This window comes from Branchiostoma floridae, chromosome 3, assembly GCF_000003815.2.
Source record: "Branchiostoma floridae strain S238N-H82 chromosome 3, Bfl_VNyyK, whole genome shotgun sequence".
In the NCBI taxonomy this organism is placed as follows: Eukaryota; Metazoa; Chordata; class Leptocardii; order Amphioxiformes; family Branchiostomatidae; genus Branchiostoma; species Branchiostoma floridae.
The window spans coordinates 3,034,362-3,048,274 of NC_049981.1; the positions used below are offsets into that span (position 1 = coordinate 3,034,362).

The 13,913-nt window shown below is 40.8% G+C and overlaps 1 protein-coding gene and 1 long non-coding RNA gene across 2 annotated transcripts in view; both read left to right on the plus strand.

The window, feature by feature from the left end:
- LOC118410852 overlaps nt 1-3,188 on the plus strand; it is a 4,740-nt gene extending 1,552 nt beyond the window's left edge. The window contains exons 2-3 of the long non-coding RNA XR_004830611.1: nt 819-928; nt 3,051-3,188. This is a non-coding gene — a long non-coding RNA (uncharacterized LOC118410852). The remainder of the gene's footprint in view (nt 1-818; nt 929-3,050) is intronic.
- Nucleotides 3,189-3,370: 182 nt separating this feature from the next.
- On the plus strand, nt 3,371-11,460 carry LOC118411071 (adhesion G protein-coupled receptor L3-like). Its single transcript, XM_035813072.1, has 10 exons — nt 3,371-3,420; nt 4,163-4,290; nt 6,150-6,311; nt 6,594-6,769; nt 7,543-7,713; nt 8,088-8,206; nt 8,459-8,745; nt 9,211-9,280; nt 9,415-9,551; nt 10,273-11,460. Exons 1-10 carry the CDS (start codon nt 3,371-3,373, stop codon nt 10,659-10,661), a joined length of 1,689 nt encoding a protein of 562 aa, XP_035668965.1. The 3' UTR covers nt 10,662-11,460.
- The last annotated feature ends 2,453 nt before the right edge of the window (nt 11,461-13,913 follow it).

Consider the following 13,913-nt stretch of genomic DNA (forward strand, 5'->3'; position numbering starts at 1 on the left):
ATTATCTCACCATATACACCGAGGATATGGCGGGGCATTAACGTTATTATCATATAGCCTACACAAACTTGCAAATTCCTGTATGACGCATAGATCCCTTGGTACTATACGTGTGAATTCCTTTGTCGAATTTCTGAAAGTTCACATTTGGTACATACATATGTAAGGAGATTACAGATTGCATTTTGAAACCAAAATTTCCACAGAAAATATTCGAAACATTGCAGGCTTTTTAGAAAAACAGAACTCATTATCAATGTTAACAGAAGGAGCCATTCCCCCTTGCAGTCTGCTCCGGCATATGTTTTGCGCCTTTTTATTGGCCAATGCCTGCATATACCTTTCTTTCGTTCCTTTTGATTGGTCAAAATGAATTAACACCCGCACCGGTGTTAATTCAAAATGAATTAACACCCGCACCGGTGTTAATTCAAAATGAATTAACACCACTGGTGTTAACTTGCACCTGCCTGGCCGGAATCGAAGTGTTACGGCGTCATAACCAACGTGGAACGGGGCCTTCTGATTGGTCCGCGGCGCCTGGCTATATGATAATAGTAGTTTCTTCACCGTGCTCGCCGATATTCTGATCTCCTAATAAACCTTTTACGTCCCACCTATTGAAGCTAGGGACCCATCTCACTCATGAGTAGAGTGAGAAAATCTTCGTTAAGTATCTTTCTAAAGGGTACAGCATTTATGCCAGCTCGGGTTTCCAGCCCAAAAATTAAGATTCTGAAGCAATAACCCTAACCACCAAGTCACAATGCCTCCATGTATTCATAACGTTTACTCGTATTCATTTTTGTACCTCCCAGAGAAGCCCTTGGCCTCTCGTTTCTGCCGGATCACCACAGGTAGAAGTGCAGTCTGGGACCCACCAATCGTCCTGACGTGTGATGTTGTTGACCTGCGAAACCTGTCTAAGGTGCCTTTTTTCAATCTAAAACTACTCGTAACTATTTATTACGTCAGGTGTGACAGCGATCTCGCCCCCCCGGCGATCTCGCCCCCCCCGGGGGGCGAGATCACTAGCGTTTTCGCCCCCCTTTAGCGTTTTCGCCCCCCCCCCCAGAGCAGCTGGCTACTACATATTACAGGTGCGCTACCTGGTACTATACTGCACCTGGGGAGTAACGTATATGGTGTGTTACCTGGTACCTATATGGCACCTTATTACCGTACCAAAAGATGTCATACCTCGAAAGTCGATACTATATTGTTCGGTGCAAACATGACATTGAAATGAAAAAGACAATTTTTGCAGCTGAGGTGGCATAAAAACAGTGCTACTGTGAACGTATAAATCAACACCGTCTATGGTACGGAATACGTCAGCTATAAGTTTTCAATTTGTCACAGTGTTTTCTTTCTTGTGCTGGAAACATTTCCAAAGCACTAACAAAAACACACGTACGTAAATAATAGTTTCTCATTATAAACACTATCTACGCGCAAGTTGATATAGCTGTTGCTAAATGCTACACAAACACTGGTAAAGTACCTGTTTTAAGAAACACGGGTAAATGCATCAGTTCCTAAATACTAGAAAAACCAGTCATGTTGGAGGTGAAGATATCCCTTGGCCAGGTGCATATACCAAAATGTGCGTTATTCTAATTAATACCTAATATTTGCATAATTAATAAAGACATTACATAGTTCTTTTGTGGTCACTTCATGGTAGAGACTTCATATTGGAGATATATAGGTTGCTTGAGGACAGGTGAATACAATTAAATACATCTTATGTCAAGACTCAGGTATATGCAATAATGGGAATACAAGGGACCAAACCCTCCTTGTCTGAAACAAGTTCAACTATCTTATTACCATGTAATTACGTTAATATTGATACTATGAATGGAGTTATGTATCAAACTCGTGTACTTATATCATTCTGAAACTGCATTTTGTGATTTATACCAATCAACTTTTAAAATGTCATGTAAACCCGTTTTTTTTGGGGGGGGGGGCGAAATCGCTAAAGGGGGGCGAGGTAGGGGGGCGAGATCACTAGCCGGGGAGGGCGAGATCGTTAGTGATTTCGCCCCGGGGGGGCGAGATCGCTAGTGATTTCGCCCCCGGGGGGGCGAGATCACGGGGGGGCGAGATCGCTGTCACACCGGAAAGGAGGGTCACCTAGGAGGTTTTGAAATTGTCCGACGGTTGAGTGTTCTTAGTCTCGAACTGACTTGGAAAGAGTGCAAAAGATGTGCCTTAGGATGTGGATTACTTTGAGACCCCTCCCACCCATGCAACGTGTTCCTACCAAATATTGAGAGGAATGTGCGGTACAATCTGAGACGTGGATCTGTGCGGCACGAACTACCACACATCAGGACTGATTGACATTAAAAAATCCTCGATAATGAGAACTGTCACAGACCTCAAAAACATTGATTGATGCTATTTATCTGAATACTAGAATTTTTTTAAAGATTGCCTTACATGTAGCTTTTAACTCCATGAAAGTACTAGTTTAATATAATATATGATTTTAATGTATCTGTACTATGTGCACGAGCTGTCATGTTGACTTAAATAAAGTTTGAAGATCGATTGTGAAGATATTAGATGTGGGCATCCTCCTAACGCCCGGTCCCCAACGGCACTACCTTATGGGGCCCTGCTGTCCCAGGGCCTACCTACGGGTATTATGATTGTCGCCACAAACAAGCTGTCAACCAATCAGAGAACAGGCCTTCCTTGGGCTTCATTTTGTCGGAAGCTGTCTCGCAAAGGCCGTTGGGAAGCTATCAGCCAATCATGTTACGTATTACCATGACTTTGTTTGCTCACCATGCCAACGCCCGATCCCCAACGGCTGACTGCCCATATAAGGGCAAGCTCATTAATATGTAATAAGTAGGGCGGGTAATACCGCCGGCAAAAGGGAAGGAAAGCAGAGTACAGTCAGGAATAAATGACTGACGGTACTCTGCTGTAGGAGAATGGATGTGGGTAGGTTTGTCGAAAAAAATAGTCAAGGTCTATTTGAGCATTCATTGGTACTGCAGCGGAAGTTCATATTTTTGTATCTCTTCCAGATTATCGTGACCAACGAGACAGCTCTATCTGTGGCAACAGAACTACAGGTGATCACAATAGAGGCTGAAACTCTCTCATCTGATGATATCACCAACGTCAGCGCAATTGTGCAGGAAGTAGTCGAGGCTAGTGCCACAGAGCAGGCAAGTTATTTTATTCAGTGTATATGCTGGCCTCCTGTTGTGTTGAGTATCTCCGACATTGTAAAAAGTCCTGTTTTTAGCCATCTTTCTGCCATAATCATCATTCATCGAGTTCTGCATCTTCTGCATCAAGTATTTTGCTGTGACTACATGCAATGTCCTTATTTGCTCTATTCATGGGCTATCAGAACATCTACTGGCATCATTCTGTACAGTCCTTCTTGAGGTAATATTGAGTACCGGCCTTGGCCTGTAGGCCCAGAGGTCGAAAAGAACTTGAAAAGCAATCAGGACCCGGTAGCTATCAGAAACTTGCCCTTTGCTGAAATTTTGAACAATCTAGGCTGACTGTGTAACGAGGGAAACCCTATATCATTCATAGATCGGAAACTCCCTTCTGACGACCGTGGACAACCTGATAAAAGTAAACGCCACTGTCCTTCAACAGAGTCAACAAGAAAGGAGAGGGCCAACCAGGTAATGGCTGACACTTTCAAACAATTTGATCTTTATTGCATGTACATGTATAGTATACAGTATACATGTAACATTAGACATTAATGAGATCGAGTGGCGCGATCGGCAGCGCGGCGCATTGTGCTCCGGCCCAAGAGGTCCTGAGTTCGAATCCCTCTGTACCACCAAACTTGTGCCCTTGTCAAAGGCACTTTACACGACTTTCCTCACCTAACTCAGGTGTAAATGAGTACCTAGTACTTTTGTAGATTACAGCAAACCTGATGAAAGTCATGCATTTTCACTTTGACGTGCATTAAATCCATTTCTATACAGATGTTTCAGCTTAGAATTTCGATGTGCTTTGACGTGGTATGCCACATTTAGTTGAGAAGTACACTAAACCCATAGAAATACCAGAGCTACATACAGACAATATGACTGTGCAACCCATGTGGGCCCAGCAGGACAAGAATTTTGTGAAGAGAAGAATCTTACCCGTCTTTCTTTAGAGTCATCCAGGCATTAGAGACATTTGCTGACACAGTAATCCTGACCACGGAAAGATACACCGCCGTTCGGCCAGGGGTGGCATTGCAGGCAGCTGACATCAGTCCAGAGGAGTTGGACAAGGGACAAGGTAAGCATCAACTGTAAGGTGTCGAGTCATGGGGCGAGCTATGATGACGATGGTCATTCATTCTATGTATTCTAGAATTCTAGAATTAATAGAAAGGGCGATTGGGGTTAGGGATCTGTCTGAAGCATGAACTGTGATGATGATGATGATGATGGTTTATTGAGAAGATATACTCTCGAAATTGAATTGATGAATTGATGTTAGACTTAACATAAATTTTAGATTTACAATCAGCATACAACTTAATAAAATATCATTGACAGTCTTATCACTAGATGAAGAGCTTTATTGCAAGCAAACTGATATATTGTTTGAAAGAGACGCCCAAACCAGTAAAAAGTACGATAATATTACATATAACATGACAACAATTGGCTTTGATACAGCCATGAAATCGGGTCATGTGGAGTATAGCACTGTTTCTGTAGAGCTCAGTATTGTAAGTTCAGTTTGGTAGATAAACGAGTTCGTGGGATCATTTTTTTCAGGTCCGTCAAATCACATTGCAGGTTTGCCGTGGCTGTGGAGGGATTTTGAACATCTAAAAGATTCAAGTCATCAACAAATTAAATTTCCACCTCTTTGATAAACAATTACCTGTGATACCTTTATGTACATGTACATGTTTTGTCTTTATTGTGACCTGTGCTTAGCTCGGTTGGACAAAAATGTACAATAAAGGTCTTCATTCATTCATTCATTTATTGGTAAACATAAAGGCCAAGTGAAATGTGCTGTATTTGCTTAAGAGCTAATGTAGGTCTTTCCAGATAATTACTCATTATATATCAGGCACATATGATATTCATAGAAGTATGATTTTCAACATCTAACATGCATTGGCATAATATCGGTAGTAAGACTTATACCGGAAGATTAAAAATACTGGAACTTAAAGAGATCTACACATGCAACAATAATTATTTCTGAGCTGTGCACACTTCAGACATCTAGGTGTCCAATACATCATTTACAAAGCATCGATAACAATGCATTCGAAGACAACAAGGCCAAAAGTTTTCAGTATCTTTTTCGGAGTAGGCAGCTCGTCGTGGGACGAACACACTGTCACATTCATTGCCAAATTTATAGATCATAATTACACATGCTCACGGCACAAGACGAACATGATTCAACAACAATCTTGAATTTCTGTTGGTGACCTACAACTCATGTAAAAGTGTGAAGAACCGTTGCATAATAGCCCGGATCTACGACTGAATGGGCAAAATTGAACGTACGCAGCCATTTTCCCGCCATTTTTATATCTACGCTAGCAGTAAAGTGTTACGTCATAGCGGTTGTGACGGACAGGAGTTAAATGAAAATTCTTGACAGTATACGTCCGTTTTCTCATGACATTTTGTATGCTCATGCAGGTTTATGTTTTATGCATTTACTGACAGAAAAGGAAGGAACATCAGAGGATGTATAAAGGTACATAGCGGCAGTTAATTGTGCCGTGTTTCTTCCTACCGGTATTTTTTACCCCCTCCCAACCACGCGCCCGTTCGCCGTGTAATTCCGCGGCGTGTTACAATTACAATATTACGCTTTTAGCAGGACAAGAGTGGCAGAAAAGTTACACAGAAGAAGTGGCAAGGGTAATCTATAACAGCAACATGTAACTGGAGAAAATGATGCGTTGACAATTTGTCAAAACAGTATGGCTAGAGAAATCGTCGTAAATGTACCGGTATTATGATAATAGATGTTATATATCTAATAATAAAAAAGTATTCAATTATTGCTGGTGTTTATTTGTTTCGTTTTACATGTCTAGCTCCCGTTTAATAATACACATGTATTTTCTTTGAAACTCGATAGACTAATCAAGGAATATATATAACTTTCCTAAGGATTTGCCTTCTTTCTGAGTGGTGACGATTCTAACAGCTTGAAGGAGGGCAATATTAGAAGCTTCACTACCGAAGATGGACGTGATTTTGTGCAAACTGCTGACATCTCCATCTCTATTCCTCCTAACCTCTCCAACATGATACAGATTGACAACACATCAGGTACTCAAAGCTGGCTTTCGAATTCTGTTTCATTAATGATTCATTCAAGTCCATTTTCATCATTACTTTGAATGATTTGCTGACACGGGAATCTTTTATCCGCCATTTCTGAATCCGTTTGTGAATAAATCAAAAGAAGAGTTTGATTGTGGTCCCTATCGGCTTCGTATCGTAATACAAAGTGCAACATAATCATTAGTGTGACATCTCATGTTCAGGATTTTGTAAGTGCATCAAATCTAAGAAGAATCCAATGAAAGTTTTTTTCTTGCTTCACCGCAGACGTCCGTCTGAGTTACACCCTGTACAACAACAACAGCCTGTTTGTCCAGACTTCTCGGGGTGCAGTGAGACCGTCCCAGGGTGCAGTGGGAACTCGCATCATCGGTGGCAGAATTGCAGAAAGGCGGGTAAAGAACCTGCCACTACCTGTTATCATCACCTTTGCCCCCTTACAGGTAGCCTTCGAATTACCAACCTAGGATTGATGTGTTCAAAAATTCGTATTTTCCCAGAACTATCATGGAGTGGAATTTGTTATCACCAAGTACAGTAGGGGCATCTTCTCTGGGTAGTTTTACAGAGCAATATAACCAGCTGCTGCCGCGTTGTGTGCCTGCAAAGCCTGTGTGTTACGCCGAAGGGCGGCAACTTTTTTGTATACCGGCTATATAGATACAGATACCATATTCTAACCCCGGTTCGCACCTCTGATCTTTTCCATGCTAACTATTCTGGCATCCAGCCATATTGTATTTTATGAAATTGCACAAAGACGTACAATGTTCACTAGACATTCTTACATATACTGTTCAAAGCCCCTAACTGTAATCATAGTGTGAAATATAGGAGGAATGTTTTAGATATCGTGTCGGAAATTTTATAATCTTTGCCAGCGGTCGATTAAAACAATGGTTCGTTAGGCTCGGCCAGGACTAAACAGTGTTGAACAAAACTAGGGAGATTTCGGCTCGGCACATATTTCTGTAACTCACTGAAGTAGGCCTGGTGCTCATTCCGCGAATTCGACGGAGAAATTGACGGAGAAACAACGTTAATATTCTATTTTTTTGCCGACTTTATAATTCAATGATAAATGATAAATGATAGGGAAGAAGATGTGATCTACAGAAGTTATGTTTCCAAGCTTTTTCTGTTGGATTGGTCATCTTTTCTCTAATTATGTGTTCTCATTTAGATTAGTCTGACTCTTTCAACTTCTTATTTCTAGCATTTACATCCTGAAGACGTGAGGGAAGTGAGATGCGTGTTTTGGGACTTTGAGGCCGAGGCAGGACAGGGGGCATGGTCAACTGATGGGTGTATGATCACGAACCAAGAACAGGTCAACGGGCGGTACAGATGTGCCTGTAACCACCTTACCAACTTCGCTGTGATCTTTGTAAGTAACAACAACAATGTAATGAACCACACGGCGGACTGCAAAGAAACAAATTTCCAGTGCTAATGTGGAAGAGTACAACTAATCAACGACATACTACCATACTATATTAACTCCTGAATATCCTGCAGGAATACGTTTGTCAAGTATTAACTTTTCGTGACGATCCTTACCATTATATACCTCAGCCTTATATGCCAGGTAGAAGCTAGCATGTAGTGAGACACCTTTTGATGCGTTCATTTTGTTTACACGAAAAACGGCTTGAATTCGGGAGGGAATGATATAAGACAAGAATTTATGCGAAAAGAATGATATCAATGAGTATTCATCATTTGACTCCCTGCACTATAAGGTGTTTTTTATTTGTTCAGGATGTGTTTGGTGTGGGTTTTGGAGAGCACAAGAGGCCGCTAGAGGTCATAACTATTGTGGGCTGTGTCGTGTCCATCGTTTGCCTGGTCCTCACTTTAGCCTCTTTCGTCGTCACAAGGTTGGTAACAGCATTATCTCATGAATGTCTGAACGACTTTTTAATATACAACCACTGTGTAGGAGTCATTTGTGTCTCCTTCAAGCAAACATGTTAAAGTTATTTGTTATCCATCACACACAATATGGTGTATAGTGTAAAGTCAATGTCGTCTTGTATAATGCAAACGATGAGTGTCAATGGAGGTTTTGTGTTTTGATTCCAGGGAAAACATACGCTTTGTTAGTAGAAGTCATGTTTTTCTTTTTCTAGGAAATACAAACGCCATGCCAGAGCAGGCCATGCAAAGAACCAGCGTCTAGTCCTTATGAACCTCTGTGTGGCTCTGTTGGCCATTCTCGTTATCTTCCTCGTTGGCATCAACCAGACGGCTTCTCCCATTGGCTGCACCGTGGTGGCGGCATTGCTACACTACTTCCTATTGGCTGCCTTGGTGTGGATGGCAGTAGAGGCCGTTAACATATACCGCGCCGTTGTGCTTGTATTTGACCATCATGTCTCTGAGACCTTCATCGTCAAGGCAGCAGCTGTAGCATGGGGTGAGTACATGCTTTTTCACATAAGCCGTAAACGACATTCAAGGGGTACGAAAGCCCAGACGCAGGTGTTCAATTCTAATAGACCGGATTTTTTATTGATATATAATGAACAACATTTTGTAAAATTTCACTACATAGTAAAAAATATATGGACCATTAATAAGCCAAATTGGTCTCGTCAGAAAATCGGGGTTAAGTGTTTTTCCTCAGAGTATTGTGAGCTGCTAGTGATTCAAATCCAGACCCTGTAGACTACACAAGAAGTCAACAGCCATATTCCACATGTCACCTATGAACCCTCCCCCAAAATTGAAAGTTCATGGGTGTTGACATTCAACAAAGTAACAGTTACACAGTTAAAACAGTGAGCTTCCTAGTACGATTCTATTATGTAGTTAGCCCTTTTTTTACCCGGCATTTAGAAAGTCAAAACTTTATTTTCCATGTTTTGACATGTGTTTCCAGGTTTGCCACTTGTTGCAACAGTGTCGACTGCAGGGCCATCAAGTCTCTACCAATACAAGATGAAGAATGTGTAAGTGATATGTTCAAAGATATGGTTATCACTTCTCGCTTTTTTTTCTCTATTTATTTTGTTACATTGATAGACAGTTGTAGGAAAACAATATAAGGTGCTATAACATTTTGGGACCCTTTTTTTTCTTCCAGCTGCTGGCTGGCACAGACACCTCTGATCTTTGCCTTCTTACTCCCAGCGGGTCTCATCCTACTGTTCAATTTGCTGGTCTTCGTCATTGTCATGTGTAAACTGGCCCGCGACGAGAAGAAACTTAAACAATTGAGAGGTAAATATGAGAAAGCCCCCCCCCCCCCCCCACACACACACCATCACAAATGTGTCACGCCAACTCAGTTTAGAATCAGTAGCCATAAATTGAATATTGAAACAGGCAGATACAACAGTATAGCCCCTGACCAAAGGTTCTGTTCGTAATAAAATGTTCTAGATACGCTAGTTTACGTAATGAATTATTCATATTTCTCGAATCAAGTACAACAGAATTCAAGAGACTCGATGCTACAAACAGATTTGTGTATTGTTATGTTAATTAGGTTATTAAGCATAATTCTATACCTCTATTTTGTACGTTGTGTAATAGTTGTTGCTATACATTGTATCATGTACAATTGTCGTGCAATAAAGTTCTTCTATATACACACACCGACACATACACACATACACACACACACACACACACACACACACGATCGCACGCACGTAAACAGATACAAATACGCGGGGCGTTCAATAAGTGTGCCCCTGACCCATTTCCCATAACAGGAGATCAATGAAACTTGGCACAGTCTCTCTCTACATAGAAACCACTCAGAGTTATGCATTTCTCCCATCGTTTGATGCAGCTCTGGACACCGTTTTTGTAGAACACCCCAGGTTGGTCCTCATAATACCTCGATAACTGCTAGTGTGTCGGTTTTATATTACTGACGGACTTACTGGACTTGATGTACAGGTATTATATGAATTTGCATATGTTTTATATACAGGTGCTAAGGTCACAGAGGCAGACCGTAATCGGATAATCCGCCAGATCCGTCGAGCCTTCAGTATCATGGCTCTGTTTGGTCTCACATGGGTGTTCGGCTTCTTCGTCATCAACGACGCCCGGGCTGTGTTCGCCTACCTGTTCTGCATCTTCAACACCCTCCAAGGCCTCTTCATCTTCATCTTTCACTGTGTGATGAGAGATGATATGAAGAAGTGGTGGAAAAAGTGGTGGCAGAATCTTATCTGCACTAGAAAGAAAAAGCAGGGTCTTTATAATGTCAACGGCAGTACGACTTTTTCTTCAGCTCCGCAAACCTCGCAGACAATGCTTGTTAGGTTAAGCACATTGCAATCTAACAGCAAGCCCGATCATGAGCCTCTGCAGTAACAAGCATAGTTCATCAGGTTGTCTCGAGGTGGGAAAAGAGAGCCGGCTATAGAAAAAAATACGGGAAACATGGAGAGAAAACAAGATTTGATATACTAGAACAAATAAACGAAAACACATACCACAAATAAACACAACCTTTATGAAAGGGAAAAATGAATACAATTTGTAACGGAATTAAATGAATACTAATCTCCAAGCTGGTCTATCGAGGAGGTAGGCAACTTTTACTTTTTTGACTTAGATTCTGTTTCGGAAAGAAAGTTGAGCCTTCGGACTCAATCTGAAAAGTTGTTTTGTTTTACTACCACAACAAAAATGTTCTATTGTGGATAAAGACAAAGGGCTAAACGGTACTAGTATCCAATGGGTTCCCTTTGCCCCCGCTAGATCTGCCTGGAGATCAAATGCATTATCGTGCGACAAACATAAGTTTACATAGACAGAGACAAAGCTCTAACAATTACATACTGTAGTAATAAAACAATCAATTGATCGGAAACAGCTAACATTAGTTTACATACACAGAGACAAAGCTCTCACAATTACATAGTAATAATCAATCGATCGGAAATAGCTATCTAACATCTAGGAAAACTCAAGAACAGTATAAGGAACTTTCATTGATACACAAGACATGCTCAGCATTGGAAAAGGAAACGGTAACCACGAAATCATTTAATTCAGAGAATCCTTTGATAATTGCAACACCCGCTTGCTTGTGGTGTTGACTGTAATTGTAAACACTTGTTTTGACCCCCCCCCCCAAAAAAACATGTTATGTTATATTATGTTATGTTATGTTATGCTATGTTATGTTATGCTATGTTATGTTAATATGTTATGATATTTTATTGTGTGTTGTGATTTGTTATATCATGTAATATCATGTTTGAGGTAGTATGTTGTGTGACAATAACTGGAGTCTGATGAAAAATTATCATAATTTATCCAAGTGAATTCTGCATAACACGCATGCTTTTATCAAATAGTATTAGATGTACCTGACGCAAGGCACAGTTATACATGTTATAACAGCATTATGGTAATAGTGTAATCAGAAATTTAAAAAAATGTATAATCTTGTCATTTCTTCAATTTGCCAACATCTACCAAGATACCAATTAACACTAGAGTTCAATGAACACACACCTTCGTCAAATAAACCAGTATTATTATGGACATGCTCTAGACATGAACGTATGGTGTCTGTTTCTATATGTGTCCTACCTACCTACCTAGTCCAGGGAGTCCTGAAAAACAGGCTGAATCCTGAGTGATGTAACTCTGGTAAAACAAATAAAATGAAATGAAATGTTGATAATTGACTTTCAATCATGTTATTATTGGCTATATCATATCAATAATTTATCACATATAATTCATCACATCCTCGGCCAAAGTGTTAAGTTAACGTTGTGTACCCATTGCGCTTTTTCTCCAGATAATTGTTTATGAGTACCTGTTATAGGGGAGGGGTGGGGTTTTTTAAACGTTTGAAAACGAATCTCACAGCCAATTAAATTTTTCCCCCAATACTTTTGTTATATTTAATCAAGGAGGTTGATTTAATCAACCAATTAAATCCCAAGGGCAAGTAGAAGCCTCCATTGTCCCGTTTAGTAAACTGAAAATTACTAAGAAAACTGCAGAAGTTCAAAAAACAGCGGGCAGCCTATCAACATATCCTCACCTTTCCTCACCCATTTTCCTTCAAAATGGAATGATCTGGATATGGGGTCAATCCTGGTCAAGGTGAGGGCGCCTGTAGCCAGAGACCTTGGTGGGATGACTTGCCCATACCGCGGACGAAGGTAAATAAAGATCCATCCACAACGTCTGTTATGCTCTTCAGAGACAGACAGACAGACACAAACAACCCCGAAAACGAACCTTTTTGGCGGGTTTTCGGAAATACCTGTCCAGTCCGGAATGCGGAAAACCCTGTCCAGTCTGAAAAGAGGGTCTGCATGGGGGTATACGTTGTAAGCTACTAAGTACACCAACTTGAAGTGGGGCACAATGTCATACAAAAATTATAACTTAACAAAAATCATCCATCATTGTTACTTCTGTGCATCATATAAAAAACTTCTACTCTGTAAGTCTTTGAGACTGAACATGCTATTAGCCTTACGGCATAATTTTGCAAATAAAACACATTATTTTTAAAAGGATACATAGTTCTATATAGCTCACAACTTGTACTAGGATTTGCAAAATGCAATCTCGGCTTTATTGTAGTGCATTGTAAAATATATGTAATCAAGGAGGTTAAAAAAGTCCTTTTTAATCTCCTTGATGTAATGTTATAACATTGTGTACTAAAGTCGTGTTGATATTGAAACCTTTCGCAGTCATTCTATTAAACCAGGATTTAAACAGACCAGCTCTCAAAATGAGTGCTGCACACTTATCATTTAAAGAAAACCTTTCAAAGCCACAGTCTTTGTAATGTATTGCCACTATTTTAACAACCCGAAATTGACGGACACTCACTATCCATTGTTTGATGGACAATAGGTGTAATTCTCTCCCCCTCGTGTCCTACCAGATAAGTGTTAATTGGGTACTTTGCATTTGACAGAACTGACTTTGTGTGCATGCATATTGCACCTTTGGGTCGCTCATTATGCTGCCGATTCTATAGTTATGTGTATCAGTTTAGTGTAAGTGCTGTCTGAAGTAATAGTTTTAAGCATTGCCAGGAACCCATATGCAGACCCTCTTTTCAGACTGGACAGGGTTTTCCGCCCCGTTTCCCGGTCTGGACTGGACAGGGTTTTCCGAAAAACCCCTTTTTGGCAAAGGTTAAAAAAGAGGGTTTACGGAAAAGCCTGGGCCCAGCAGGCTAGCCTGCAGGGTAGCCAGCCTACCCTTTTTGGGCCCCAAGGGTAGGCATGGGGGTTGCCATTCTACCCTTTCAGAGGCCCTTAATGCATGGGGTTTGGGCCCCCAATGGAATTTCCTTGAAGAAAAACTGTGTCAATGGTAATCCCAGCTGTGGGTGGACTGGATGGAACGCGACAGCTAATCATATTAATGGGGGAATGGGGGTGAGGAAATTATAATAAGCAATTAACAATCAGTATCTACTACAGGAACCCTCAGTTACTTAATAACATGGACAAGATACTCCTGTATTCCCTGTGGCTGCATTGCCAGTCAGTCCTATGTAGTACAAGGAATATGTTGTCTATCAGTCACATATCCTGCACATAAGAAAGGAACAACACAGACAGCACTACTAAG

Coding starts and splice junctions, on each gene's coding strand:
- LOC118411071 (XM_035813072.1), top strand. CDS start 3,371: ATGGGCTATCAGAACATCTACTGGCATCATTCTGTACAGTCCTTCTTG. Junction 3,421..4,162: donor TCTGTACAGTCCTTCTTGAG/GTAATATTGAGT, acceptor GTCTTTCTTTAG/AGTCATCCAGGCATTAGAGA. Junction 6,312..6,593: donor ACAGATTGACAACACATCAG/GTACTCAAAGCT, acceptor GCTTCACCGCAG/ACGTCCGTCTGAGTTACACC.